The 25,361-nt window shown below is 32.8% G+C and overlaps 4 protein-coding genes across 8 annotated transcripts; 2 read left to right on the top strand and 2 right to left on the bottom strand.

Annotated features, from left to right (window-relative positions):
- The first annotated feature begins 867 nt into the window (after positions 1-867).
- On the top strand, positions 868-4,768 carry LOC118038223 (uncharacterized). Of its 2 annotated transcripts, none has more exons than XM_035044544.2 (6): positions 868-1,103; positions 2,037-2,434; positions 2,515-2,567; positions 2,974-3,011; positions 3,378-3,810; positions 4,282-4,768. In XM_035044544.2, the coding sequence occupies exons 1-6, from the start codon at positions 1,087-1,089 to the stop codon at positions 4,501-4,503; spliced, it is 1,161 nt and encodes a 386-aa protein (XP_034900435.1). In that variant the 5' UTR covers positions 868-1,086; the 3' UTR covers positions 4,504-4,768. The 2 variants fall into 2 exon arrangements, with proteins under 2 accessions (XP_034900435.1, XP_034900434.1); XM_035044543.2 differs by having other exon boundaries at positions 2,007-2,434.
- Positions 4,769-5,667: 899 nt separating this feature from the next.
- On the bottom strand, positions 5,668-9,088 carry LOC118038224 (uncharacterized). Of its 2 annotated transcripts, XM_073406391.1 has the most exons (5): positions 8,610-9,088; positions 7,839-7,936; positions 7,339-7,404; positions 6,259-6,555; positions 5,668-6,219 (listed from the first exon to the last, which is right to left on the bottom strand). In XM_073406391.1, exons 1-5 carry the CDS (start codon positions 9,008-9,010, stop codon positions 5,837-5,839), a joined length of 1,245 nt encoding a protein of 414 aa, XP_073262492.1. In that variant the 5' UTR covers positions 9,011-9,088; the 3' UTR covers positions 5,668-5,836. The 2 variants fall into 2 exon arrangements, with proteins under 2 accessions (XP_073262492.1, XP_034900436.1); XM_035044545.2 differs by having other exon boundaries at positions 5,668-6,555; positions 8,610-9,087.
- Positions 9,089-12,795: 3,707 nt separating this feature from the next.
- Positions 12,796-15,066, top strand: LOC118038225 (ABC transporter G family member 10). The gene has a single exon (XM_035044547.2). The coding sequence runs from the start codon at positions 13,083-13,085 to the stop codon at positions 14,922-14,924; it is 1,842 nt and encodes a 613-aa protein (XP_034900438.1). The 5' UTR covers positions 12,796-13,082; the 3' UTR covers positions 14,925-15,066.
- Positions 15,067-20,612: 5,546 nt separating this feature from the next.
- On the bottom strand, positions 20,613-25,073 carry LOC118038226 (cold-responsive protein kinase 1). Of its 3 annotated transcripts, none has more exons than XM_073412044.1 (7): positions 24,887-25,073; positions 23,859-23,997; positions 23,449-23,564; positions 23,127-23,337; positions 22,819-23,056; positions 22,099-22,249; positions 20,613-21,242 (listed from the first exon to the last, which is right to left on the bottom strand). In XM_073412044.1, the coding sequence occupies exons 2-7, from the start codon at positions 23,944-23,946 to the stop codon at positions 20,850-20,852; spliced, it is 1,197 nt and encodes a 398-aa protein (XP_073268145.1). In that variant the 5' UTR covers positions 23,947-23,997; positions 24,887-25,073; the 3' UTR covers positions 20,613-20,849. The 3 variants fall into 3 exon arrangements, with proteins under 3 accessions (XP_073268145.1, XP_034900439.1, XP_034900440.1); XM_035044548.2 differs by having other exon boundaries at positions 23,874-23,997; positions 24,887-25,071; XM_035044549.2 differs by lacking the exons at positions 23,859-23,997; positions 24,887-25,073 and having other exon boundaries at positions 23,449-23,839.
- Between the last annotated feature and the right edge of the window lie 288 nt (positions 25,074-25,361).

Genomic DNA, 25,361 nt, shown 5'->3' with positions numbered 1-25,361 from the left:
GGTTATTTATTACTTCGACACTCCTGCACTTGGGAAAAGACATCAAGCTTTTGATCGTGTCAATTGACAGTAATAAATATAGAATTGTCCACACCGTCGTTTCGGCTACAACTGATCAAGTTTGAAAACTTCTACAGCCTTCCAAATTCAAAATAAAATAAGAAAAAAAAACAATAATAGGAAAAGTAGGCTACCTCCCCACAATATTATCTCGGTCGAAGTCTAAAAAAAGACAGACAAAAAAAAAAAAAAAACTTTCTGAGACGATAATGATAATATTTAAAATCCAAATGGAAAATGGGTTTTTGTTTTTATTATTCTAATTCTGGTATCCTCACACCTTTTTAAATTATGAGACTAGTCCTATTTGTGGTTCATGGCTGCTCCTCCCAATAAATGTGCTTTCAGGAGATCGAACTTCTATTCTCATCCTTGCAGGGATATTACAATGCCTTAATTTGATATTTTATATTTGTTGTTTTAAAAAATATATATATATTTAAATAATATATTTTTTATTTTTTAAAATTTATTTTTTACTTTAAAACATCAAAATAATTTAGAAATATTAAAAATATTAATTTGAAATAAAAGAAATATAAAAAAAAAACATTTTTAAAATAATAAAAACAAAAAAAAAAAACAAGTTGGAAGTTTTATTTGTTTTTGCGGTCTTCTAAAAAATTGAATTCTTTTTTGTTTTTATTTTAAATTAATTTTATAATATTTTTTTATTATATTTTAATTTATTACTATTAAAATAAATTTTAAAAAACAAAACTATTATTTTACCATATTTATAAACAATTTTTTTTTTACCACCACAGCATAAAAACACTATCTGTAGAATATATCCAATCCTCAAAATGTTTGGCCAACATCAATTGCCTCTCGCTCTCCTCTGCTTCACTATCTCACCCTTTTTTTAATAAAAAATAAAAATAAAAACTTCAGCTTAATAAATTTGTTGTTAAACTTTCACATTTTCAGAATTGAATAGAAAAGTTGGCTTAAGTATACCTCACAGGAACTCTATCTCACTCTCTCACTAGCAGAAATTTCTGGAGCAGAGAACATGCATTGAGAATGTCATTCTTTCATTTGTAAGTTTGTGTCTTAGTTGTATACTTAAGGACTTGTTTTTGGAAATGGGTTTGCTTCAAATTCTGTTCTTGTTTCTCAATTTGGAGTCTGGCTTCCTGAAAATTATTGATAAAAGTGAATAGAATCTTCAATTCATTGTGGGTTTGGTTTCAATATGGGTTTTGACTGTTCTTTGAATTGATGAGTGGAATTTATTTTATTCTATGAAAATGCATGCTTTTGTTAGCATTGATAGTGTGCTGCATTGCTGTAACTAGAAAAAACCGACACTGTCATTGTTTTTATTGGCATTATCTGTCAATTTTGGATGTAAGCACAGGCTATGGTTTCATGAGGTTCCATCAGCTTGATTCAACTTTTTTAACATGAAAGAAGTTTGAGTGTGCAATAAATGGGCTGGAACTTGGAATTCCCTCTAAATTTGCTCACATTAGTAGATTTTGATTGACTATTCTGAATTAGCTTTGTTATATTTGGTGATTTTAGTTGATTGCATTGACTTGTGTAGAACTTGAGAAACAATTTAAACTACTCAAGATGGAAAAAATGTTCGTAGAGCTGATCATGATACGAGGCCACCTATTGGAACCCTCTTTAGCAACCCTTCTTTTGATATTCATGTATCTCCAGAACTTAAGATGCCACCTGTTATAAATACAAATTAAATGATTTTTCAAGTTTGTTCTATTCTCTTACAAAATTCTTTGAAGGATTTCTCCAGATTGACATTTTGGTGAGGTTGTAGAAATAAAAGAACATGAACTTGTCTGCATACCTTGCAATCATAATAATTATTGATGTTTGCAACATGGATGAATGGTTTTGCTTAGGATCTGACAATTGTATCTGGATAGATAGTTCTATAAAATATGTGACTCTTTTTCCTTTCAACCATCTCTCAGGAGATTGTCTGTTCCCCATTTAACATGCAGCCATGTTCCAAACAATCTTCTATGGCCAACTCTGCGTTATGTGTTGGAATACACACATTTTCAACCAAATGCACAACAGTCAAACAATTGTACATCAATCAGGAAGAAAATATGTCCCGCATATGCTTCTATTAGTACCTTCCCAAGAATTGATGATTTTGTAGCCTTGCAAATCAGTGATGATGTCGGAGAGACTACAGGTTCTAGCAAGCATTACAAGTCAAAAATTCCTCTTGATCCAGCTGAGAAGCAGACTATCAGTGAGGAGGTTCAACCGGATGGGTGCCAATACTCCGCTGAAATTATCAATGACCTTCCCAAAAAGAGAAGAAAAAGAAAGAAAAAACATGGGAACAAAGGGAGGATTCCATGGAACAAAGGCAGAAAACATACTGCAGGTAAGTGTATATCAAATAATTCCCTTCAAGGCTTAATGAGGTTGATTAATCCTGTAGTTTTAACTTCTTTTATTTTGTAGAGACCCGTGCACTGATAAAGCAAAGAACAATTGAAGCCTTGACAAACCCCCAGGTGAAGTCATGTAAGGATTAGTTAGTTTTTTTACAGCTTGTCTTCTGTGCAAGGGAATTCTTGGAATAGTTAGGGTTCATATTGCATGGTTTAACTATAGTACTAAACAGTTTTTTCCTCAAATTTAAGATCTTCACTGATGAGTATGTTAACTCATATATGCTGCATCTCATGGAATAGCAAATAAAGCTCATACCACAAATCATTTTATTTTTTTTTCATTACCAAACAGATGAATGCTTTGAATTCATTTTTTCTTGCTTGATTATTATTTATTTCGCATAGAATCTGAGACAGTAACAAGCACACCTCCCCTCTCTCTCCTTTTTGACAGGTAATTGTCCTACTTTGTATATTACTTTTGTTTTTCCTCTAAAACTTGATTTCATTTCCTCTCAATTTTCAGGTTAGGAAGAAGATGTCAGGGCATCCCCGTGCTCATAGGTAAAGTTTATGCTCTCCAATATCTTTATAAATATACTCAACAAATGTTGTGAAAGTTATACGTGAAAAAATGGGGCTGCCAAATACATGATGTTCTACATAACCACATTTCCATCTATATCCACTTAAAATATTACGTGGATAATGACCTCAAATTGAAGCTTATAGTAATGAATTTGGATATGGTTTATGCTCAGTTAACTCAGTAGATGATTTTTTGAACGAGGAAGCTTGACTCTGACTCAGTGAAACTTTTAAGAATTTCAGGGTTTTAATATTTGCTGAGAGTATTCTATAACCTCTATAGGCTCTGCAGCCACACAAGTTTTTCAACTGAAAATCACAATTCAAACAAATTCCTTGCAGTGAAGCGATCAGGGCAAAGATAAGTTCTTCGCTCAGACAACTTTGGGGTAAACGTTTGAAATGGAAAAGGCTGAGAGAAATTTTTTTTCTCTCATGGACTCAAAGAATAGCAAGAGCAGCTAAGGAAGGAGGCATTGACCAACAAGAGCTAGACTGGGATGGTTACGATAAAATAAAAAAAGAAATAACTCTCAAGCAGCTTCAGGGTGCCATGGAAAAGGCAAAGGGAGAGGAGATTGCAAAGAGAAAAGTTGAGAGGGAAAAAAAGGAAAAAGAAGAAAAGATGGAAAGGGTTGCTCAGAAGAGAAAAGAGCGGGAAGAGAAAGCAATGGAAAGAGAAGAAACAAAGAGGAAGGCACACAGAAAATCAAAGGAAAAAACAGAAGAGTCATCTGTTGCCCGAAAGTTGACACTTAAGAAGAGATTAACAAAGGTAACCTACTGGCTACAGTGCAACATGAAAAATCTCACTATCAATTTGAGGAGAAGTATATGAAATTTGATTTTTTGGGGTGCACATTGATACAAAGAATTGAATTAGGAATAATTGAGTCTTACTGACTTCATGGATTAGGAATCATATATTTAGAACTTAGAATTAATTTTTAATCGATCATGTTGGAGCCACACTATGGAAGACGTTGACACAGCAGTCTATCATGTACACTGTTTAGTTACTCATAATCCTTTTTGTTAAAGCCTAATATGTAGATGTTGGATATGCTCGTATGATCCAACTACTATCTTTGTTCTTGGTATCTTCTGCATTAAACAAGCATTTCCAACATGAGACCACGCTTTGTGGGTCCTATACATCAAATGTTGTTCCACATTGATGGTTTTTTTTTTTTTTTTTTTATATATATATGTTTGTCTTTACAAGGGCTATATGTTGTCTCTATAGATTCGAAAAAAGAAATCCACTGATGATCAGATGATTAGTCAAGGGGCATCATCGCCTTCCCTTAGCCGAGCTTGGGAGAAACTGAACGCAGAGATTTGTAAGAGAGAAAAGGTTCCAAGAGAAACTTCACTTGCGGAGCAGATCCAAGCTGCCAAAAATAAAAAAACTGAATCCAATACTAGGAAAGCTTTGGCAACACCATCTTTTCCACTCGTTTGCTGAGATGAATACAGTGAGCAGAGAGTTGCATCCTGTGAAGCAACTGAAACTCAAGTTGCATTTTTCCCTATTATGACTTCCATCCACCTGCTGTTGTTGCTGACACTCGAGCAATCGTCCCCTGCACAGATGCTGTCTGGGAAGGGATGAAATCCGGGACTTTTCTATGAAGGATAACTACTGGAATTGACACTAGCACTCCGATTTATTTCTACTGTAACGTGTAAATGTATTTAATATATTAATAAAAGTTTATTTATTTTTAATATTTATTAAATATTTAATTAATGAAATATAGAGTAAAGTTAAAGTTCATGGAACAAAAATATTTTACAAATAAAATTATAAAGTTATTATAATTATAAAATTCTTATTGCATCGAAGTATTATTTTTAAGGATTAAAGAATAGAAACCCAACATCTCTTCCATGCCCCACTGTAATATTTTCAACTATATTTATCTTTCTTCCCTTTCCCTCTTCCCTAGCAGCCGCATTTTGTCTGAATCTATTTATTTGCTAATTTTGATATACACTAAGCTAGTTGAATTCTATATCATCCTTCAAGGCAAGAGAGCTCAGTTGGGCAACTTGCGCTGTTATGCGTTTAAAGTTCTGGTGGAAACAAAGTTCATAACCCACGAAAAAGGGAAAATATTTTAAGAACCAATTTCGGCAGCATGGCAAGAGATGAATTGTCGATTTTCTAAGATGCTACCCCCAGGCTAAACATGGGTAAGGGGAGGATCCCTGGACCGTGAGAATGACGAGCTCATTAACTGTTCTATTTATCAATGTCAGAAGTTAATTTTCAAGAAAGTCCATTTCAGCTTTCCTGATTTCTATAGGATATCATCACATTCACGCTGCGTGTCAAAACAACCAAATTGTGTTCATCCAAAGAAAAGAAAATCCATTTGTGGAGATTAGTGCTTAAAGGCAAGCTCAATCTTGTGGACAAATGACAAGGAATGCGTCGACATCAGCAGAGATTAGCTCAACAGAAATTTGAATGAGAAAATTAACAGACACAAAACAACGTAGCTATGAGCTATCAGGGCAGACTTGTACCTTAAACTTGTAAGGTATCAAACCTGGCATTACACCAGGTCTGAAACAGCATCATGAAAGGCAATATGACACAAGCTAACAGCAGCAAAACACAGGGTAGGCAAAAACGATTCTATCCTTTTTTAAAGCATTACCTTCATAACTGTGGGCAGGTTTCAACTTCCAACAGATAGACCAGGTACTGAATCCTATCCTTAAAATTGCTACAGGGTCTAACATCATTGAAAAATTGAACAAGCCCTAGACATTTGAAATATCTTGCATATCTACACAGCGTCCTGGCTTGGAGGGTAACTGTTCTGGTAGTTTGATGGTCCACCTTGGTAACCGCCATTGGCAGGCTCATTCTGGATGTTGTGTTGCATGTTTCCAGGCATGTCATTGGACCATCCTCCTGTGTTGTTATGTGGAGGCATGTTGTTCTGCGGAGGAATGTAGTTGTGTTGTTGGGAGGTGTAGTTTTGAGGGGGCATATTGTTCTGCGGGGGCATGTTGTTCTGCGGAGGAATGTAGTTTTGCATGGGCATGTTATGTGGCACCCTACTCATATTGTTCTGCTGCCCACCCATATAGTTGTTAGGTGGCGGTCCACCTGGTCCACCCATGTTTTGAGGTCCACCCATATTATAGTTGTTAGGTGGCGGTCCACCTGGTCCACCCATATTATAGTTGCTAGGTGGCGGTCCACCTGGTCCCCTGTAGTTGTTTTGTGGCTGCGGTGGTGCACCTTGTCTGCCCATGTTTTGTGGTTGTCCAGCCATGTTGGGAGCAGGGTTTCGCATAGCCTGGTTAGCCATAGGAGGAGGTGGAGCTCCACCTCGCGGCTGCATGTTTTCCATTCTTCTGTCAAAGTTCCTTGATCTGTCGACGTTACGAGGTCGATCATTGCGCCTATTTCTTTCATTTGCCCTCGCATTGTTCCTAATCCATTCCTCATGGTATTTTGGGTCATAGGGCACAGCTTTCCCATCAATAAATGGCTCCCCTAATAGAAAAATATCATCAAGCAACAATAATATACAGCATAGTGTCATGACTTAATTAATGGCAAAGAATAAATAGTAAAAGCCATGACTTATGATTAAAAGGAGGCATTAGATCTTATTTTCATAACCACAGTTTCGAAGAAAAGAAAAAACTCATTCCTAGTGTGACTCAGTGGAAATCAAACAAAAGCCTAACAGTACAAGAACATAATTAGGGCACCATAATCTGTATCCCTCATCCCCTTACTAAGAAAAGACAAAATGCAGCTTTCTGTGTGGAATTATGTTTAAAAATGAAGGTTGTGAAGCTATTTTTAACAAGCAAATGCAGTTGATTGGCAATGCATCAGAGAATATTTGGCAAGATACAATCCTGATGGAGTTCTGCAATTTTTTTACCCGTTTATTTTTTTCCTAAAAAAAAGACCTGCCACTCAAATGTGATAACTACATAGCAAAGCTAATCCTGGAAAATATTACCGACAAAACCCTAGTGAATTTACAAAAAATTCTTGTACACTCTGCATCTGGTCAAGATCTAGAAGTGTTACTATTGCATCCAACTTGAAATGAATGAGCTTCAACTATCATAGAATGAGACAAGATATTCAGCATGATTTCTTAGTGCACATCACATTTGATCCAAAAGTTTCCTTAAAGATAGAAAAAAACTAAAACAAGATGCACACAGAACTTTCAATTACTCAATGCAGAAAAACATGCATTTACAATAATATAAATTTGTATAACATACAAAGGTACAAAAGAAAAAGGCTACTTACCTCCATAATCTTTGTTCTTCACATCCAGGTATGAATCGGGAAGAACCCAACGGACATTTTTCAATTCTGAAAAAGTGACCAACAGAACACATCCATCACATTCAAACTTTTTAAAAACAAATAACATCATAAACCAATCACTTCAAAGCAGCAACCGATCTTTTTTCCACTAAAACAACTTGAACATGTTTCAAGAAAAGCTTTCTTAGGAAAAATAAAGGTGAGCAAAATTTTCCATTTTTGGTAACTATTTTTATCAGTTCTTGAAAAAAAGGGACCGATAGTCATCTTTTTAAGTAAAGGGAGGTAGTTTTACATTATAGGATGCATCTAGGTTAAGAAAACATATTTTAAGTATCAATCTGAAAGTTGTTTTCTGGGTTAAAATGAACCAAATGCATGATATTATTTAAGGGTAAGGGGATCAGTTTTCATCCTCGGGAAGGTCAGGGTCATTCCCAGCCCCCTTTGCATTTGCCCCTTCTTAAAAGCAGATATACCTTTAATCTTGTAAGAAACCTCTTCAGGCACCAGAGCTCCAAAGGCATAGTAGCATCGAGTAGAAACTGAATAGATCTTCCTCCTTGCTTCTTCCTCACTGCCATACAGCGACAATAATTATATTAACAAGACCTCACACATCACAAAAACCCATTTCTTTCCGGATTGCTCTGGTAAGATCAGAGGTTTTTATACAGCGATCCTCGCACTTAAAAAAAGAAGGCATGGAAAATATAAAATTCCAAAATTAAAAGCATCTTGGAGAATATAAAAAGAAACCACAAAAACCAAATATTGAAATGTTAAACTATAAAAGACAATTCTCATCAAAGTCAGATACAGTAACAATTAAGCAATCAAACTTCTTGATCCTTAAAGGAGTGTTATTAAAATGCACTCAAACCCCTCCAGAAATTAGTGAGGTACACAATCAGAAACCTCAAACACTCGTACCAAATAAAAAAATTTAGCACTATAAATAATCACAAAGAAACCCAAAAAAAAAAAATCACGAACACGCACGCGCACAACCCCTCAATAATAAGCAACCAAATACAAAACACAAATACACTAGAAAATGACTAAACCAATTAACTTCAATAGAAATAGACTAAAAGTAAATCAATAGAAAAACCAGTGATTGCTAAAACGAATACCAACATTTCAAATAGCAAAAGAAAAACCAATCTTAAATCAAACAAAATCAAAAGAGAAAAAAATAATTAAATTAAACGAGAAACAAATTGAAGGTTTAAACTTTAATAAATTACCTGCCAACAACTTGAGCAAGCGTTTTAATATAAGAATCGATGATCTCGTCACGAGTGGGGTCTCCCTCAGGCTTTTCCATAACGACGAGCCAATGCTCGAAATCACAGCCATCAAGCAAAATAGTCTCTTTTGGAGGTCTATTAGACCAGTTAGGGCTTGGGTCGTTGAGGGAAGACGATTTCTGACTGGAAGAAAACGACCTGATTGAAATCCGAGAGACGGAGCGATTGATGTTGGTTGCAGAGGAGAGAGGACGGAGGAATCGGCGGAGGAGAGAGGAGGAACATGCGGTGGAGCTGGAGGAGTGGGAAGTGAAGGAGCGAGAGAGGAGGGAGGAGATTAGGGTTTGTGAGGTGGGTTTTTGAAGGAGGAGAGAGCGAGTGAAGAGTGAAGTCGCCATTTTCTGGATTGGAGAAACCCTAATAGAGAGGGGTTTGGTGTTGTTTTATGGAGGGAGACAGAGAAATGTCCTTCAAGTTTATCAAAATGGCATTTTGGTCGTGTTAAAATTAAAGCCATATTTATTTTTATATTTTCAAAACTAATTTTAAAAACATTTATTTTTTTTTTTTTTTTTTACTTTAAATTAATATTTTTTGATATTTTTTAAATCATTTTAACGTATGAATATCAAAAATAATTTTTAAAAAATAAAAAAATATATTTTAAAAAAATAATTATAGTCACACTCTCAAATACGCTTTAAAAGATTTTTTTTTTTTGTTTAATTTTAATTTTATTTATTAGTCTATGAGTTTTAATTTTATTCAAATTTTATTATGATCTTAAGGTGAATTTCATTGTTCTTATTTATAAAAAAAGTATATATATTTTTTAAATAATTTATATTTTCAAAGTAATAACTTTTCATAAATTTAAAAAGTAAATATTTATACTTAAAAAATAATTAATAGTATTTTATTAGTTAATTTTAAAATCCATCTTAAAAAAAATAACCGATATGAAAAAAATATAAAACCTATAATACACAAAAAAAATTATAAAAATATCTTAAATTAGAATTTATTTTTTTTAATTGTATTTATTTTTTTAAAATAAATAAATAATAAAATATCATTGGTAAAATAAATTTTATAATGGTCAATCTCTCATTATTTTTCTAAGTAACATAAAATTTCTCATTTTCCAGTAATACAAAAAATAAATTCTGATATTTTTAAAATAATAAATTATTTATTTATAATAAAAGGAAGTATGGCAAACTTATTTAGCTACTTTTGAATTATTGTAAATATATAATATTAGTAAAATAGGCTTCGGAATGGGCCACGGATGTTGTGCAATAGAAGAAGGAAGCCCAGCCTTCTAAAGATGTGGGCTATTTTCTCAGATTGGACTCCAACCATGCAGCAGTTAACATGTTCCTCAAATTATTTAAAACCTTCCGAGCTCAGCCCATCTTCTATTACTTTGATTGATTGACTGGTCACTCGCGTTTTAACAATTTAAATACATAAATTTATCTTAATCAATTAAAATACTTTTTTTTTCATTATCTAATTCATTATTATGATTATTTTTTTATTTTTTATTTAATATCATTATCCACCTTTACGATGCTCACCCTTTCAATTGAGTAATCACTTATTTTTCCAATTTTAGATAAACCTTGTTCAATGGATTGAAATTTAAAAAAAAAAATATATAGTAAAAGTTTTTTTTTTTAACTAAATGGTGAATATGTGAGGTGGAGATGATGATTTTAGCCATTTAGATTTGATTGGAAAATAATAGTAAATCATAGATCACCATGAATCTCTTTGTTTAATGGTATTGATAATGTAAATCAAGAAGGTTGTGTTTGGAATTAGTTTTTGTTTGGCATTGAGGCTTTGAATTTTTTTTATTAAAATTTATTTATTTTTTGTTTTAAATTAATTTTTTTTTAATTTTTTTAATGTGCAAGTATCAAAACACCTTCTTCTAGAGAGTTGTGCTATTACAGATTTAATATACAACTAAAAAAAATCAGAGTTTTATTGTTGATTATATATAATACAATTCATAGTAAAATAATTGTTTTGCTCTTCAAAAATACCAAAAGATAGAGTACGTATAAAAGTGGAATAGTATTTTTACATTTTTTTTACATGATATAATTACACCCATGATCTTAGAAAAAAACACATAGAAAATCTTATGTCATGTACGAGGAACATTTTTGAATTTCCATATATCTTATTTATAGTGTAATTACCAAATAGCCATTGGGATAAAACAAAATTCCTAAAGGCAAGGGGTATTTTTGGTTTTTCAAACCTTGTTTTTTTTTTTTTTTTTTTTTTTTTACAATTATCACATGGGTCGATGGTCTTATGGTCTATGTAACATATTTATACAATGTAATTACCGAATAATCCTTGGAATCAACCTTTTCTTGCCTAAGATAAAAGGGCATTTTCAGTTTTTAACCTTAGTTTATTTTGAATTATCACTTGGGTTCATGGGTGTTCTGGTCTTTTTGTAATTAAAAAAAAAATATTTAGTGTGTGCAGAGCACACGACAACAAGAGAGGGTGCTCACACCTTTTTAGCAGTGCGTGAAGCACCTCCTGGTAGCCATTAGGATCCATCATTGGCTCAGGATAAGATAGTCATCCAATGATGGCATTTTAAGCGTCATGTTGCCCTTTTAAGGTGTCAGTATTCACAGCAGAGCGAAGCTCCGATGAAATTTTTTCTCCTCCCTTTTACTTGCTCTATCATCCACCTTAAAAGATGTGTTGGCCTTGTAAAGTTACAAAGTGATCTTTAATCTTTTAATTGTATCGAATTTGATTTTTTTTTGTTTTTCAATTTCATCTATTGACATTTGATTTTTATGTTTTTTTTTTATCAAATTTAATCCTTATTTTTTTTTATTTCTATTTGTTTTTCTTTTAATCTTTTTCTAATTGGAATTTATTTTTCGATTTAATCCCTAATCATTTGATTTTAATTTTGTTGTTAAATTTGATCTCCATTCACATAATTGCAATTCCTTTTATTTTCAATTCTCTTCCTGATTAATTGTTTTTTTGACAATTTAATCACTCATTTATTATTTTCATTGGATTTTCATTTCATATTTGGTGCTTATTGTTTTATCATGCTTTTAAAACTTAATCTAAGAGTCGACCATCATCATGTCCCGAGTCACGGGTTGGGTCGAGTGATCATGGTTACTAGGGTCAATCAGGTTTTTTATAGTGCAGGAAGTAAAAATAATATTATTTTGATAAAAAAAAATAAAGGCAAAAAAAAAAAAAACTCAACAGGTGTTAACATGATTTTCCCTTAACGAATTGCTTGATTTTTTATTCAGCCAAAAAAGAAAAATTATATTATTTTGATATAAAAAAATTATGGAGAGAAAAAAATCAATTATGTTCCTTTTTCTTTTGGATATCTTTTAGATTTTTTTTCATTTCCATTTTCCATTTGATTTTGTTTTGTTTTTATATCAAATATAATATTCATTCTCTTGATTGTTGTGTCTTTTTTTTTTTTATCCTTTTCTTGGTTTGATTTTTTTTTTTCTTTCAATTTTATCTCTCAACATTTTATTTCATATTTTTTCCAGATTTAGTCCTCATTTTTATAATTGCTTCTTATTTTATTTTATTTTTCTTTCAATGTTCTCTTTCGGCATTTTATTTTGTTTGTTTTTTTATTCATTGTTAGTTGTTATTTTTTTAGTTTTTTTTTTCTTATAGTTTTTGATTAAGTCCCTCCATAATTTTTATATTAGATTTGATTTTTATTGTTTTAATTTATTTATTTTTTGTGATTAAGAATTTTACTCAGGATTGTTTTTATTGTGGTTTTACGGGTAGAATTATTAATTTTAAAGATTAAAAAATTAACGAGTTCCGCGACACAGTGCGGGGAAAAAAATATCTATTCCGTCGTTAATTTGAGTCTTGCGTGAGCTACATTAATCCCAAGTTAGCCATTGAAAGTCCTGCCTAATTAAAAGTCATCTCCTTGCCAGTGAGGACACAAGTCCCAAATTGACCATTTTAGCATCCTAGCTAGCTAGCATGGATTAGATATTTAAGGCCATTTTTGTCATTCTACGTCAAATCTACTATTGAGCTGGTGGTTAGGGTGGGGAAGATTGTAAGGCCACCAGCACCAACATTACACAGTCAACAATCAGCTCACCTGAAAATACTTCACCACCATCCCTTCCTTTCTTTCTTTGTGTTTTCTTGCAACTCTCCAAACCCCTACCAGATCCTCGCTTCCCCGAACCAATATAGAAAGCGCCACCAAGTCAAGCCCAACGCGTAAGCTGCCCTAGCCAATGCATGCCATTTTTACTCTTGTTTTTGCAAGCTCAACTTGGGGTCTAGCACCCTGTTTGGTGTGTTAGCTCATCTCCTTCTCCTGTCTTTACTCCTCACGTCTTGCATTTCTTATTTTGATCTTCTTCCGCTTCCAACTTTCTCTAGACCTCCTTCCTCGCGATGGAATTGCCAGTGAAGGCACCGGTTTCTGGTGGCCAGAGAACGTCCTCATATAGACTAGAAACCAAAAATCTGTCCTACAAGCTATGCAGCAAACTCGACGAGCTTGATTTTATTTACCGTGGAGGGACCCCAAGAAGAGCTCCTAAATTCATTCTGAGGGATGTAAACTGTGCAGCTAGTCCTGGCGAGATTACTGCGATTGCCGGTCCTAGTGGAGCAGGGAAGACCACGTTACTAGAGATCCTTGCTGGAAAGATATCTTCATGTAAAGTTTCTGGTCAAGTGCTGGTAAATAGCCAGCCAATGAATGCCAAACATTTCCGGAGACTATCCGGGTTTGTCACTCAAGATGATTCTCTATTTCCATTGCTTACAGTTAAAGAAACACTATTGTACAGTGCACTTCTAAGGCTACCAGGAGGGGAAAAAGAGGCCGCTAGTAGGGTGAGAAGGCTACTGAAGGAGCTCGGACTCGAACATGTTTCAGATTCAAGGATAGGTGAGGGATCAGACTGGGGCATTTCTGGTGGTGAAAGGCGTAGAGTTTCGATTGGAGTTGATTTAGTCCACGACCCTGCTGTTGTCTTCATCGATGAACCAACTTCAGGTCTGGATTCAGCATCAGCTCTTCATGTAGCGACTCTGCTCAAGTCTATGGTGTTGAATCAGGGTAAGACCATTGTTTTAACTATCCACCAACCCAGTTTTCGAATCCTTGAGCTCTTTGATCGGCTTGTTTTGCTTTCCAACGGATATGCTGTCCATGATGGCTCGCTGCATTTCCTTGAAGAGAGACTAAGGTTTTCTGGTCATCAAATTCCTCTCCATGTCAATGTGCTTGAGTTTTCTATGGATGTTATAGAAAGCCTGTCTAAGCAAAATTCAGTGTCTCTCAACAATCAATGCCCTCATGAGATCAGACATAATGAAGGCCACATCGCGAGGACTCTGCACTTCAACAATCATCAAGAAAAACCTCTCTGCTATCCCAATTCTATATTGGAGGAGGTTTCGATTCTAGGGCAAAGATTTTGCAGCAACATTTTCAGAACCAAGCAGCTATTTGCCACAAGAGTAATACAAGCACTGGTGGCAGGTCTCATACTCGGAACCATATTCTTGAATGTTGGAAAGAAAACAGGACAGGTCGCTTTGCAGACTCGAATCGGATTCTTTGCCTTCAGCCTCACCTTCTTGCTATCTTCCACAACTGAAGGGCTGCCTATTTTCTTGCAAGAAAGAAGAATACTAATGAGAGAGACTTCAAGAGGAGCCTACAGGGTTTCTTCTTATGTCCTATCTAACACCCTCATCTTTCTTCCTTTCCTTTTAATGGTTGCTCTTCTCTACTCCACCCCAGTTTATTGGCTAGTTGGTTTGAGGATGTCAGTCTACGGATTTCTTTACTTCTCTCTAGTGGTGTGGATGGTGATTTTGATGTCAAATTCTTTCGTTGCTTGTTTCAGTGCTCTAGTGCCTAACTTCATAATGGGGACATCAGTTATTTCAGGATTAATGGGATCTTTCTTCCTGTTCTCTGGGTACTTCATAACAAAGAGTAAGATTCCTAGTTACTGGGTTTTCATGCACTATTTGAGCTTGTTCAAGTACCCGTTTGAATGTTTCTTAATAAATGAATATGGAGGAGAGCAAGGCAACGAGAGGTGCTTAGTGTATGATAAAGGGAGATGCAATCTTTCTGGAAGCGGGTTCCTAAGACAGCAAGGTCTAAAAGATTCACAAAAATGGAGCAATTTAGCTGTGATGCTTGGTTTTATCATTGGGTACAGAGTGCTATGCTATGTGATTTTGTGGTTTAGATGTTACACAAGAAGATGAACTTATAGATCGAACATTTGTCAATGCTTTTCTTACTCATTGTTCTTGGACAGATCAAGCCAGTGTACACAATTTATATACTTTTCTATTTACCTGTAATAAATATAATTATAGTAAGAAAATCTATTCATGTTTATGCTTTGATTGAACGAAGCTTGCCCAGTTTCTGGTTACCGAGTAAGAATTTTAACTTGATCGACATGTCTCCATGGATTTTGCTTACAGGGGACAACAGGGAACACAAGCAAGCTGAAAGAATGCTCTAATGGCAGGATCAATTCAATTAAATCATAACCAATTATCAGCATAGCTTGTTTATTTTAAACCAAAAGGGGTTCGAACCCAATGTCTCATGCCCAACTTTTTCTGTGACAAAGAAGCTAAATTTTCCTAGCGTCCCCTTCACAAGAGGGAGGGTGCATTGCACATTTTGAGATAGCAATAACAACCAATATTTTTTTAAAGCTATATATATATATATATAGTATACCTTTAAAAAAATTCATATATATTAAATAATTTAATAATAAATACCTATACCCTATATAAGGAAATATTTTTTTTATATATAATAGTTTCATCAATCAATATTAGATTTGAAAGCTTAAAATTTAAAAAGCAAGTTATATTTTAAAACAAGAGAGATCGGTATTACGTTAAAATAGAGTTGTTATTTAGTATTTATGATCATTAGAAAATTCTAACTAGTCTTTAGAGTTTTAAGGCAAATGATTGGTCATGTTAAAGAAAAAGTATTATCATCTTTAAGCATTCCACTTACGATAAGTTGCATTGTTTATCTTGCAATTTTAGCTAAATGAGATTTTTTTTATATACTAGTTTTAAATATCCAAGTAGTAACTATTAAGGTTTAATCTGCTTTGAGGTAAGATCTAATGACACGAACACTTTGGATTTACTGAGAAAAATTAATATTCTTTATTGACACTTAGATGTCATCAATCAATATTAGATTTTAAAAGCTTAAAATTTGGAAAGTGATATGTTTTAAAACAAGAGAGACTGATATATTTACTCTTTATTAACATTTAAGATAACAGCTTGTTACACGTCCATTTATCTCAAACAATATGAGTGAATGCCAAAAATATGTATTTTTTGATGTGGTTTTTAAAACGAAAAAGTTTTTGAAACGAGTTTTGGAATGTCAACCCATAAGGGCCTTTTAATATGGATCGAACCCTTAGTGAGTTTTATAAACATATTCTAAAACTCAACGCAAATGCATGTATGAGTATGGATTTTATACTTTTATGTTAAAAACAATGGTGCATAAAAAACACAAAGAAATGACCAAGAGCATTAAACATGAGCAAGATGTAAATTTTAAAAGGTTCGGTCTAGATGCATAAAAACCAAAAAGACTTGAAAACACTTTGAAACACATTCACGATGTATATTTATATACAAAACACATCATGTTAGAAAATTAAACATAGAAAAAATTCAAATGTCTGCACATAAGCAATCCATCTCAAAATTTGATCAATTTAAAAAATTTCATCACAATACACATCCAAATCAACCATAAATCAAAATAATTAATAATAAAATATTTAAAGTTAAAAATAGAACTTTTGGAGTGGATAAGGGGGGTCGAAAGGGATTCAAACAGTATGTGAAAGTGGCAAAACAATGTTAAAAAATTGGCAGCGTGACTCAGATTGTGTCGTGTCGTTCATCTAAATCTTAAGAAGAGGAGGAGTGCAGTCTAATCCATGAGATGCCTCCCCTTTTTTTTTAATATTGGTGGCGGTGTGAGTCATTGTCGGCAGTGGAAGGAGATCTGGTTGTTCAAAGTTTGCCCTTTTTTGTCTTTAATATTGTCTATTATGGACAACCTTGTTTCCAATGCTTAGTCTAGCTTTATAGTGGAGATGGGAGGTGCATGGCCTACCTGGCAGGTTGTGCCACTTCCTGGCCTTCCTCTTGGTGGTAGTGGTGTAAGCCATCACCATTGATAAAAGGAGATCAGATAGTTTAAAAGTCTGGTTGTACGCTCTTTTTCTTTTCTTTATTATTGTTTTTTTTTGTTTTTGTCTCTTCTAGTTTTTTTATTTATTTATAGCCATCACAGGTTGTTATGTTGCTAGGGATGTCATGGAGGAGCTTATGATGGCAGGTGAAAGGTGTAAATGGTTAAAGTTGGTAGAGAGGAGAGATGAAAGGGATAATTTCTCTCTTCCTTTCAATTTTATAATATATATATATATATTATAAAATACAAGGCCTAGTGTTTTATCAAGTTTTATTTTCTTTGAAGTTTTTTATAGTTTTCAATTATAAGTAATTAAAATTAAAAAAAAAAAAAAAACAATTCATATCATATTTATCATATTATTATGTTTATATTTAATTATTTTTATTTATATCATATAATCAAAGTAACTTTACTTTTAAATAAAAATGATAAGATATTTTTTTTTATTGAAATGACTATTTATGTGTGTTGTAAAAAAATAATGATACTTTCTTTCCATATGTATGTTTTTTTTAGATGTGCAACATCCTTAAAAATGGTATGATATTAAAAATGTTGTTTTAACTTTTACCTATGTTTATAAGTAATTATATGGAATGTTCAAATGGTAATATATTAGAGGTTTTTATCATTAACACACACACATATATATGGTCTTTGTATTTTTAATTATTAACTATTAAACCAATTCTTTAAAAAAATATTAAATAAATAGTTTAATTATTAAAAAATTTATTTTCACTATGGAGTGACTACGAATAAAGATCCAATAAAGATCTTCTAAAGATGAAAACAGAAAATTCCAAAAATTAGTGGCCACCAATTTCACTTGCCAAAAATATATATAAAAAAAAATATTTTTGTCAAGAGATGAGAAAGGTGCCCAACTATAATAAGATAATTCTCAGACACATACCAAACTTCAAGAATGTTGGGCTTAATTATGAGATTTTCAAAATTTTAGGGGAATATTGAAATTAATTTTGAAATCTATATTCAATGAAGTTATTTAATTATTATAGGTGCATGAATAATTATTAAAGATGTCATTATCTTTTAATTCTTTAAAACTATGCCTACAATATTAGTTTAAGTACATGTATTGAAAGAATTATAATCTTAGTTTAAATCAATTGAACTTTCTCTCTTAAAGGAGTAATATGATATAAATAAGTTATATACTTTCCCTCTTATATAATATGTTTCTCAGTATGCCTCCACCATATTTTTGTTTGTACATACTCTTCTTTTTTTTTTCTTTTCTAACAAAATGGTACTAGAGCCTCAGTCAAGTTCCAACACTAACAACAACATAAAAAACCCAACAATGACTAATGAAAAAAAAAAATACTTGTGAATTTTATAAAAAACCTACCCTCTAAATATTTTTAGAAGGTCTCAATAATATTATTTGATATCAAAGCAAAAAATTAAATGAGAACAAGATAACCTCATAAAAAAAAATAAAAACAATTTTAAACTTAACTACCAAACAAATCAAACAATGAATGGACAAACTAAAAAAAAAAACAAACAAAAAAAAAAAACAGCTCTAATCAAAATGCTAAAATCACAGTCCAATCATAAGACCGAGATAATCTGATACAAAAACAATTGAATAAGATAATTGATGTCAACTCTTAAGCAAACTAAATGATGTAAGGTGAAATTAAAACAAAAATAAATTAAAAAAACATAAAAAAATCTTGAGTCAACCCGAGTTAACTTGACTAACTCGTGACCTAAGACATAAGATTGAAATAACTAGATAAAAACAAAAACAAATAAAAATCATGAAACTCAAAGCCCAATAATTTCTAGTGTTGAATAATGAAATTAAGAAAAAATAATTTAAAAAAAAACCTAAAAAGACTGAAATCAAATCAGGCTAATCTTCAAAACTTATGACCGAGTAATGAAACCAAAATTACCACATAGAAGAAAAATATGAGAAAATCACGAAGTAAAATTTTCGATCATCCACATATTGAGGGATGATATTAAAAAAATAAATAAATCAAGAAAAGAATAAAAAAACTAAAAAAAATTGCAATTAAAAAAATGACCAAATTTAGTATAAAAATTAAATGAAGTAAATAATGAGGGGTGAAATTAAAAAAATAAAATACATCAAGAAAAAAAAAAATAGTAATCAAAAGAATGAGGATCAAATTGAATACAAAAATTAAATAAAATCAAATGTTAAAGGATGAAATTGAAAATAAAATCAATTCAAAAGGCATTAAAAGCAAAAACAATCAAAATAATAATAATTGAAATTGATACAAATACAAAATGACAATACACATTTATGAAAGGCCAAACACAAAATCCAAGGCAAGGAGAGAGAAAATAAAAAGGAGAAAAAAACAATTGTCGGAGCCACACCATTGATCTTTCACCAACACACGACTCACCACCTAGAAAAGCTTGGTTTACAACTTCAATTTGTCACTGTGGAAGTCAGCATTTGGTTATCAAGAAACATTGCACACATCATCCACTTTTACTTTATAACTAATACTTTATAATTATTAAAATATCAAATTACTTCTTAGTCAACTTGATTATAACTAAAAAAAAAAAACAAGATAAAAATATCATTGGATGTCAATTTTAAAAAAATGATGATAAGGATAATTTAGTCATTCTACTATGTTTTAAAAAGTAAAAATTAAAAAAAAAAGCCTAGATAATAATTTAATTTTTTAAGGATAATTTAGTTATTTTATTATCTTTTAAAAATATTAAAAACTAATTTGTCTTCGATCATTCTAATGATAATCAATAAACCTTGTGAATGTCATATTATCCTATTAACTAATTTAATGATTTTATCTTAAAATAAAAAAAATAATTATTACATTATTTTCATTCACAATACAATAATTCTGTATATATAATGAAAGACTAATCACTTTTAGTTTTATTGGTTTTATTTACATATCATCACAACAAAATTCAAGCCCTCCTTTAATGGATATAGATAGATGCTACCCAGTAACAGTAACAGGTGGAGTTGAGGTCGGCAACTATCAATAGGATGGCAATTTTAATTTTTAATTGTTGCAAGCTTTTTTCAAAGTCTTTATTGGTATTAATATAATTTCTACTCTTTATCCGACCATAAAAAAATTAATAATTAATTAAATAACTTTTTTATTTTGTAATTGGTCTTATACATAATTACATTTCAAACTTTAATTTTCTATAAACTAAAATACTTAGCTCTAAATCTATTTTAAAAAAAAACTATAATTAAATTTTTTTTAATTATTTTTTAAACTACAAGACATCAAACACGTACAACGCTGCATACCAACTTTACACAATAAAAGACTACAATAGTAAAGAGACATACGCCTATAAAGCATAGTTTTGAAACCCAGCTTTACCTAACAGGTCGATCCGAAACCTGGTTAATTCAAGGTTGGAATCAGGCTGAGTTGAAAAAAATAGAAAAAGAAAAAACCCAGTGTGACCCAGTTGGTTAACCTAGCGACCCGACAAGACCCGATAAAAAACTCAGTTGCAGCCTATTGCTTTTTTTTTTTTTTTTACTAAAACGACATCGTTTTGATTTAAAAAAAAAAAATTTGACCCGACGACCCAGTCAAAACTCAAAATCTGGATTCTAGACTGGGCCGGCCACCAGGCCAGATCTAAAAACTATACTGCACAGTGAATAATAGAAGACCTCAGTATATTGATTGAAAAAAAAAATCAGATTTAAAAAAGTTATATTCAAGTATTCAACAGAATAAAAAAAGAGGGGGGGTATTTCTCTATAAAAGAATTTACAAGGAGATTGTCACTCGCACGGAAGCTACCGTAAAGTTGTCTAATACTTGTTTTAAAAATTGCTTTTGACAGTAAAGTATGCACTTACATTTGCTCCCAAAAACAAAACTTGGGCATCGCTGTTAATTGCTCCGGTCATATATTGAGTTGAAGGTCATGGTAGCATATGAAGTGGCCATTCCTGATGAAGAAGATGAACCTTCGAGCTTGCTTGAATTTGGAGATGATTTCTTCGTTTCCCACTTGTCAATCTGGTCTCTGTCTTTCTGCTTTTTGTCACCTTTGAAACCCCTGAATTCAGACAGCAAGCCAGGCTTTGATATCTTGTCATTCACATCCATCTCACCCATTAACATCAAGACAACCTTAGACATCAAGGGACGCAACTTTGACACTTCCTGGGTGCAAAGAAGACCTATCTTCAGGTACTTGCAAGCCTCTTCAGCATCATAATCCCTTCCCAACGATGTGTCCACCAAGTTAACCAGCTCCCCTTTCTCATAAAATACCCATACCTGCAGATTGCATCTTTACTTGACAAGATCTCTATGTGAACAAATTCAGAGGACAACTACTTTGAAATCCGTTAAGACTTGATTGGAGAAAATGAAACAAGATTATTGCACAGTTTATGCTCATAAGGTGTTGATTAACTGAAAGGATCGCTAAACCTTCATAAGGAATCGGGAACAAAGGATTATGAAACTAGAGCATGACAGTAAGTGAAAGACCAGTGCTTCATAAGAACTATTGACTGTATACTGACTCCCTAAAATACCACAAAGCTCAAAGGTCAAGAAGCAGAATTGTAGGTTGAAGATGGGAGTGATGTTTCTACTTTGAAATGGGTAATGGATCCACCCAACATGGAACAAGAATGAGCAATTATTCTAGAGTGTTTTGCTGGCTGATACTTTAAGTTATTCTGCAAAGATCAGTTGCAGTGTTATTCTAAATAAAAATGCAGAAGATGAGATTTAGTTCATAACATGAAATCAACAGAAAATGGAAATCAATGTAGCCACTCCCAGCTAGTTTGGAAACATGGCCCGGTTGATTTGAATTTTATACCCAGAATATCAGAGGTGCAAATGCAGCCTACAAAGAAATATCACTTCAGGAAAATAAAGCATCACAAAAATAAATTTTAGATGCAGGAATCAAGAACCTGGTTTACGAGTCTACACGTTTTTCGAACTCAAATTGGAACAAAATTAAACCAGGATTTGCTTGATAGTGATTAGCTATCAAGGAAAGAATCCCTGCTTTTAGTTAAAGAGAATCATCTTTCATACTCTATTAAAAACAAAATCTGAATTTTCTTTAATATCATTAAGACAAATTTGCAGTGAGTTTCAGAAGGCCCCATACCCTTTTAAGCAGGCATTGCTCTTCTGTGGGCAACCGCCAATTTGTGTTGGACCTCCCACTAACAATTTCCAACAATAGAATACCGAAACTGTAAATATCAGCTTTCCTTGTCAGCTGACCTCGAATTGCATATTCTGGAGCCAGATATCCTCTGCACATGTGCAACAAGAACAGTAAATTGTTTAATGTGTCAACATGACAATTCAGTAAAATACGCAAAAAGAAAATCACAGTTTATCGATGCCTATAAACATTATGGCATATCATCGAAGACTTGTATTTTCACTTTCTAATAAGCATAATACATATTTTGGCTGGCTCCACAGTAGCTTTCAAGTCACAATTTAATTCCTGCATAGAGATTATTCCAACAAATTAGAAATCATAAAAAATCAAGTATGGTAACAGTCTGTGAACCCAGATTTTGAAAGAAGGTATGAACCAATGTTAAATGATCCCACCCACCCCACAGAGATATAACAAGGGAAATATTATGAGATAAGATGCAATAGTATGACATGTTTAAGGTACTAGAGGTACTAGATAGGAACATCATTCAATCAAATCAACCTATCCAGAACACTATGCAGCAATTAGGCTAGACGCTAGCAAAACAAACTGCTAGAGATCATAAAAAAGCAACAGGAGTTGCATTTCATTTTACAATGCATTGAACAACAATACCTGTGAGAAGCAAATATAACAAGTTTATGAACTTACGTAGTTCCAGCAACTTTTGTGCTTATATGAGTCAGGTGGGATGGGAAAAGTTTTGCAAGACCAAAGTCTGATATTTTGGGCTCCAGTTCACTATCAAGGAGAATGTTACTTGCTTTAATATCCCTATGAACAATATGTGGCTGGACTTCCTCATGAAGGAATGCAAGCCCTCGTGCAACTCCAACGCATATTTTGCGCCTTGTAGACCAACTGAATTTGATACTGCTATGGCCTCCACCTTAAGGATAAAGGGAAAATATAACCTGAGCTGTTTGAAAACAAAACCCATGGATGATTGATGTGCTTACCGAGAAGTGTTTGTGCAAGGCTGTTATTCTCAAGGTAGCCATAGACCAAAATTCTATGGTTTCCATCTGCACAATAACCATACAATTTAACCAGGTTATCGTGCTCTATATCTGCTATCACTTTTATTTCTGTTAAGAACTCCCGTAAACCTTGCCTTGATTCAGCTGACAGTACCTTTATGGCAGCCACGGTGCCATCTTTAAGTATTCCCTGTCCATTAAATTACTGGAATTCAGATAAAGGATAAGTTTAATAGTAACAAATTAAAACCCTCGAAATCCCTTCAAGATTTTTCATAAAGACATAAGCATGTAAAATCACCTTGTAGACAGAACCGAAACCTCCCTCTCCAACTTTATTGGCTGAATTAAAGTTGTCAGTTGCCCTTTGCAATTCCCTATGAGTGTAACAGCAAATGTTCTGTGACCCCGAAACCTCTGTACCATATAAATCCATTATAAGCTTTTGCACACATGTAAAACAAATGGGAGAAAAAGTTTTACAATGATCATGAAGTGCATGCGTGTGAGAGGGAATGTGCCCATTTTTCCATAGAAGAAAAGGATAGGGAAAAAAACGAAGGGAAAGCAGGTCAGAGAATCATGCTGTGGGCAGCTTATGTGACAGCTGCTATTTCATATCAGAAACTTTTGCTCGATAAGTAGGTCTGTGAGAAATCGATTCAGAAAATTCTCAAACTAAATAATAGTGTCAGCTAATAAATTTTTAACCCTTGAGTTGCATACCATCATCAGCTTCTAGAGTTTGTCTAGCTATTGAAACTCCCTTCCCTTTGCAAAATGAAAATAAACAACTCATCACCAGATTGCTTAGACGAATGAATGCCTCCACCAAAATCAATTCCCAGCCCTGCAAAAATAAGCCATAAATCACGTCATTATGCAATTCCTTTCCCGTAAGCGTATTCTTGCTTAACCAGACACTTCGAAAGGGAAAAGGTATAAAGGAATTTGTCAGTCAAATGATGATGGCAACAATAATCGCATTACAAAGGTTCTTTTTTTTTTTTTTTAATTTCCCCCATCTTAATCAATATGCTAGGCACATGCATATGGATAACGCAAAAAAAAAAAAAAAGATTTTCCCCTTTTAATCAATATGTTAGTCAGAATTCCTACTGCGAATTTGAAAACTTCTTCAAGTAACTATCGGAGTAATATTCTGAAGGTATTAAATTGGACCATATAAAAAGTAGTTAGCAAACCGAGAATTGAACCCAGAAACCAAATAAGCATCCAAACGAACACAATATCTCAATAACTAGCGATAAAACTTCTCATTAATGTAGGCAACAAATTCTAAGAGATTCTTCATCACTAAATAAAACCCACTTCCGTAAAAACAAAAATTACAGAAAGAAAAAAAAAAAGGAGCGATTTTCATTGAGCTGAAGCAGATGGCTCCATAATGGGATTACAACAAAAAAGCTCAGAAGTCATTAATTAAACTTATACAAGGATTTTGCACAATTTAAGCCTTGATATACAACAAGAACCTTCCTTGTTCCTTTGAATGCATAAAAATCACGACATTAAAAAGAAAAAAAAGATAAAGATTCAAGCTTTGTTGTTTAAGCAGTTCTTCGTAATAAAAGCTTTTGACTTGGTAAGTTGAATTTTCTTTATTTCTCCATTCAGCAAAAGAACTAAGGAGGCACACCCATATTTGCTTTCTACTGTTTACATGCAAAAGTTTATTTGCAAACAAAAAGAAGAGCAGATTAATTTAGCTAGCTTACCTTGATTTGGTTGGTATTGACAGACGACAGAAGCAGAAATGTCGAGATCAAAGCAAGTTGTTATCCAGGCCAAAAAAACAAAGCAGAGGGAGAGGAGAAGAGTCTCATAGAAATCCCGTGCGCTGGCAGAAACAGCCCTTTAGGTCTTTGCACAGTCTTCCACTAGGACGGTGACCGAATGGAGATGGTGCCGTACTATCAAAGCAATTCCCTTTCGTTTGCGGCATGCATAAAACCATTTTTTGTTTTTTTTTTTTTCGTTTAAAATAAAAAATACTTTGTAAAATAATTTTAATATTATCATAATTGTTACTTTTAAAAATATTTTTTATATAAACTTATAAATCTCCACTGTGGTAATAAGACAGCCATCAAAATTGTACAAAATCTTATTCAAGATCGCATTAAATATATTAAAGTTAATCATCATTTCATCAAGAGTAGCTCGATGACAAGATTATACAATTTTTATTTA

This window comes from Populus alba, chromosome 1, assembly GCF_005239225.2.
Source record: "Populus alba chromosome 1, ASM523922v2, whole genome shotgun sequence".
Classification (NCBI taxonomy): Eukaryota; Viridiplantae; Streptophyta; class Magnoliopsida; order Malpighiales; family Salicaceae; genus Populus; species Populus alba.
Note: the sequence above shows the minus strand (reverse complement) of the source record. Positions and strands in the feature narration are given on the sequence as shown.

Coding starts and splice junctions, on each gene's coding strand:
- LOC118038225 (XM_035044547.2), top strand. CDS start 13,083: ATGGAATTGCCAGTGAAGGCACCGGTTTCTGGTGGCCAGAGAACGTCC.
- LOC118038223 (XM_035044543.2), top strand. Junction 2,435..2,514: donor AGGCAGAAAACATACTGCAG/GTAAGTGTATAT, acceptor TTTATTTTGTAG/AGACCCGTGCACTGATAAAG. Junction 3,012..3,377: donor GGGCATCCCCGTGCTCATAG/GTAAAGTTTATG, acceptor AATTCCTTGCAG/TGAAGCGATCAGGGCAAAGA.
- LOC118038226 (XM_073412044.1), bottom strand. CDS start 23,946: ATGAGTTGTTTATTTTCATTTTGCAAAGGGAAGGGAGTTTCAATAGCT. Junction 23,338..23,448: donor GTTTCGGTTCTGTCTACAAG/GTGATTTTACAT, acceptor TTTAATGGACAG/GGAATACTTAAAGATGGCAC. Junction 21,243..22,098: donor AGCAATGCCTGCTTAAAAGG/GTATGGGGCCTT, acceptor TGCAATCTGCAG/GTATGGGTATTTTATGAGAA.
- LOC118038224 (XM_035044545.2), bottom strand. CDS start 9,010: ATGGCGACTTCACTCTTCACTCGCTCTCTCCTCCTTCAAAAACCCACC. Junction 7,937..8,609: donor CTTGCTCAAGTTGTTGGCAG/GTAATTTATTAA, acceptor GCTGTATGGCAG/TGAGGAAGAAGCAAGGAGGA. Junction 7,405..7,838: donor GGTTTCTTACAAGATTAAAG/GTATATCTGCTT, acceptor TCACTTTTTCAG/AATTGAAAAATGTCCGTTGG.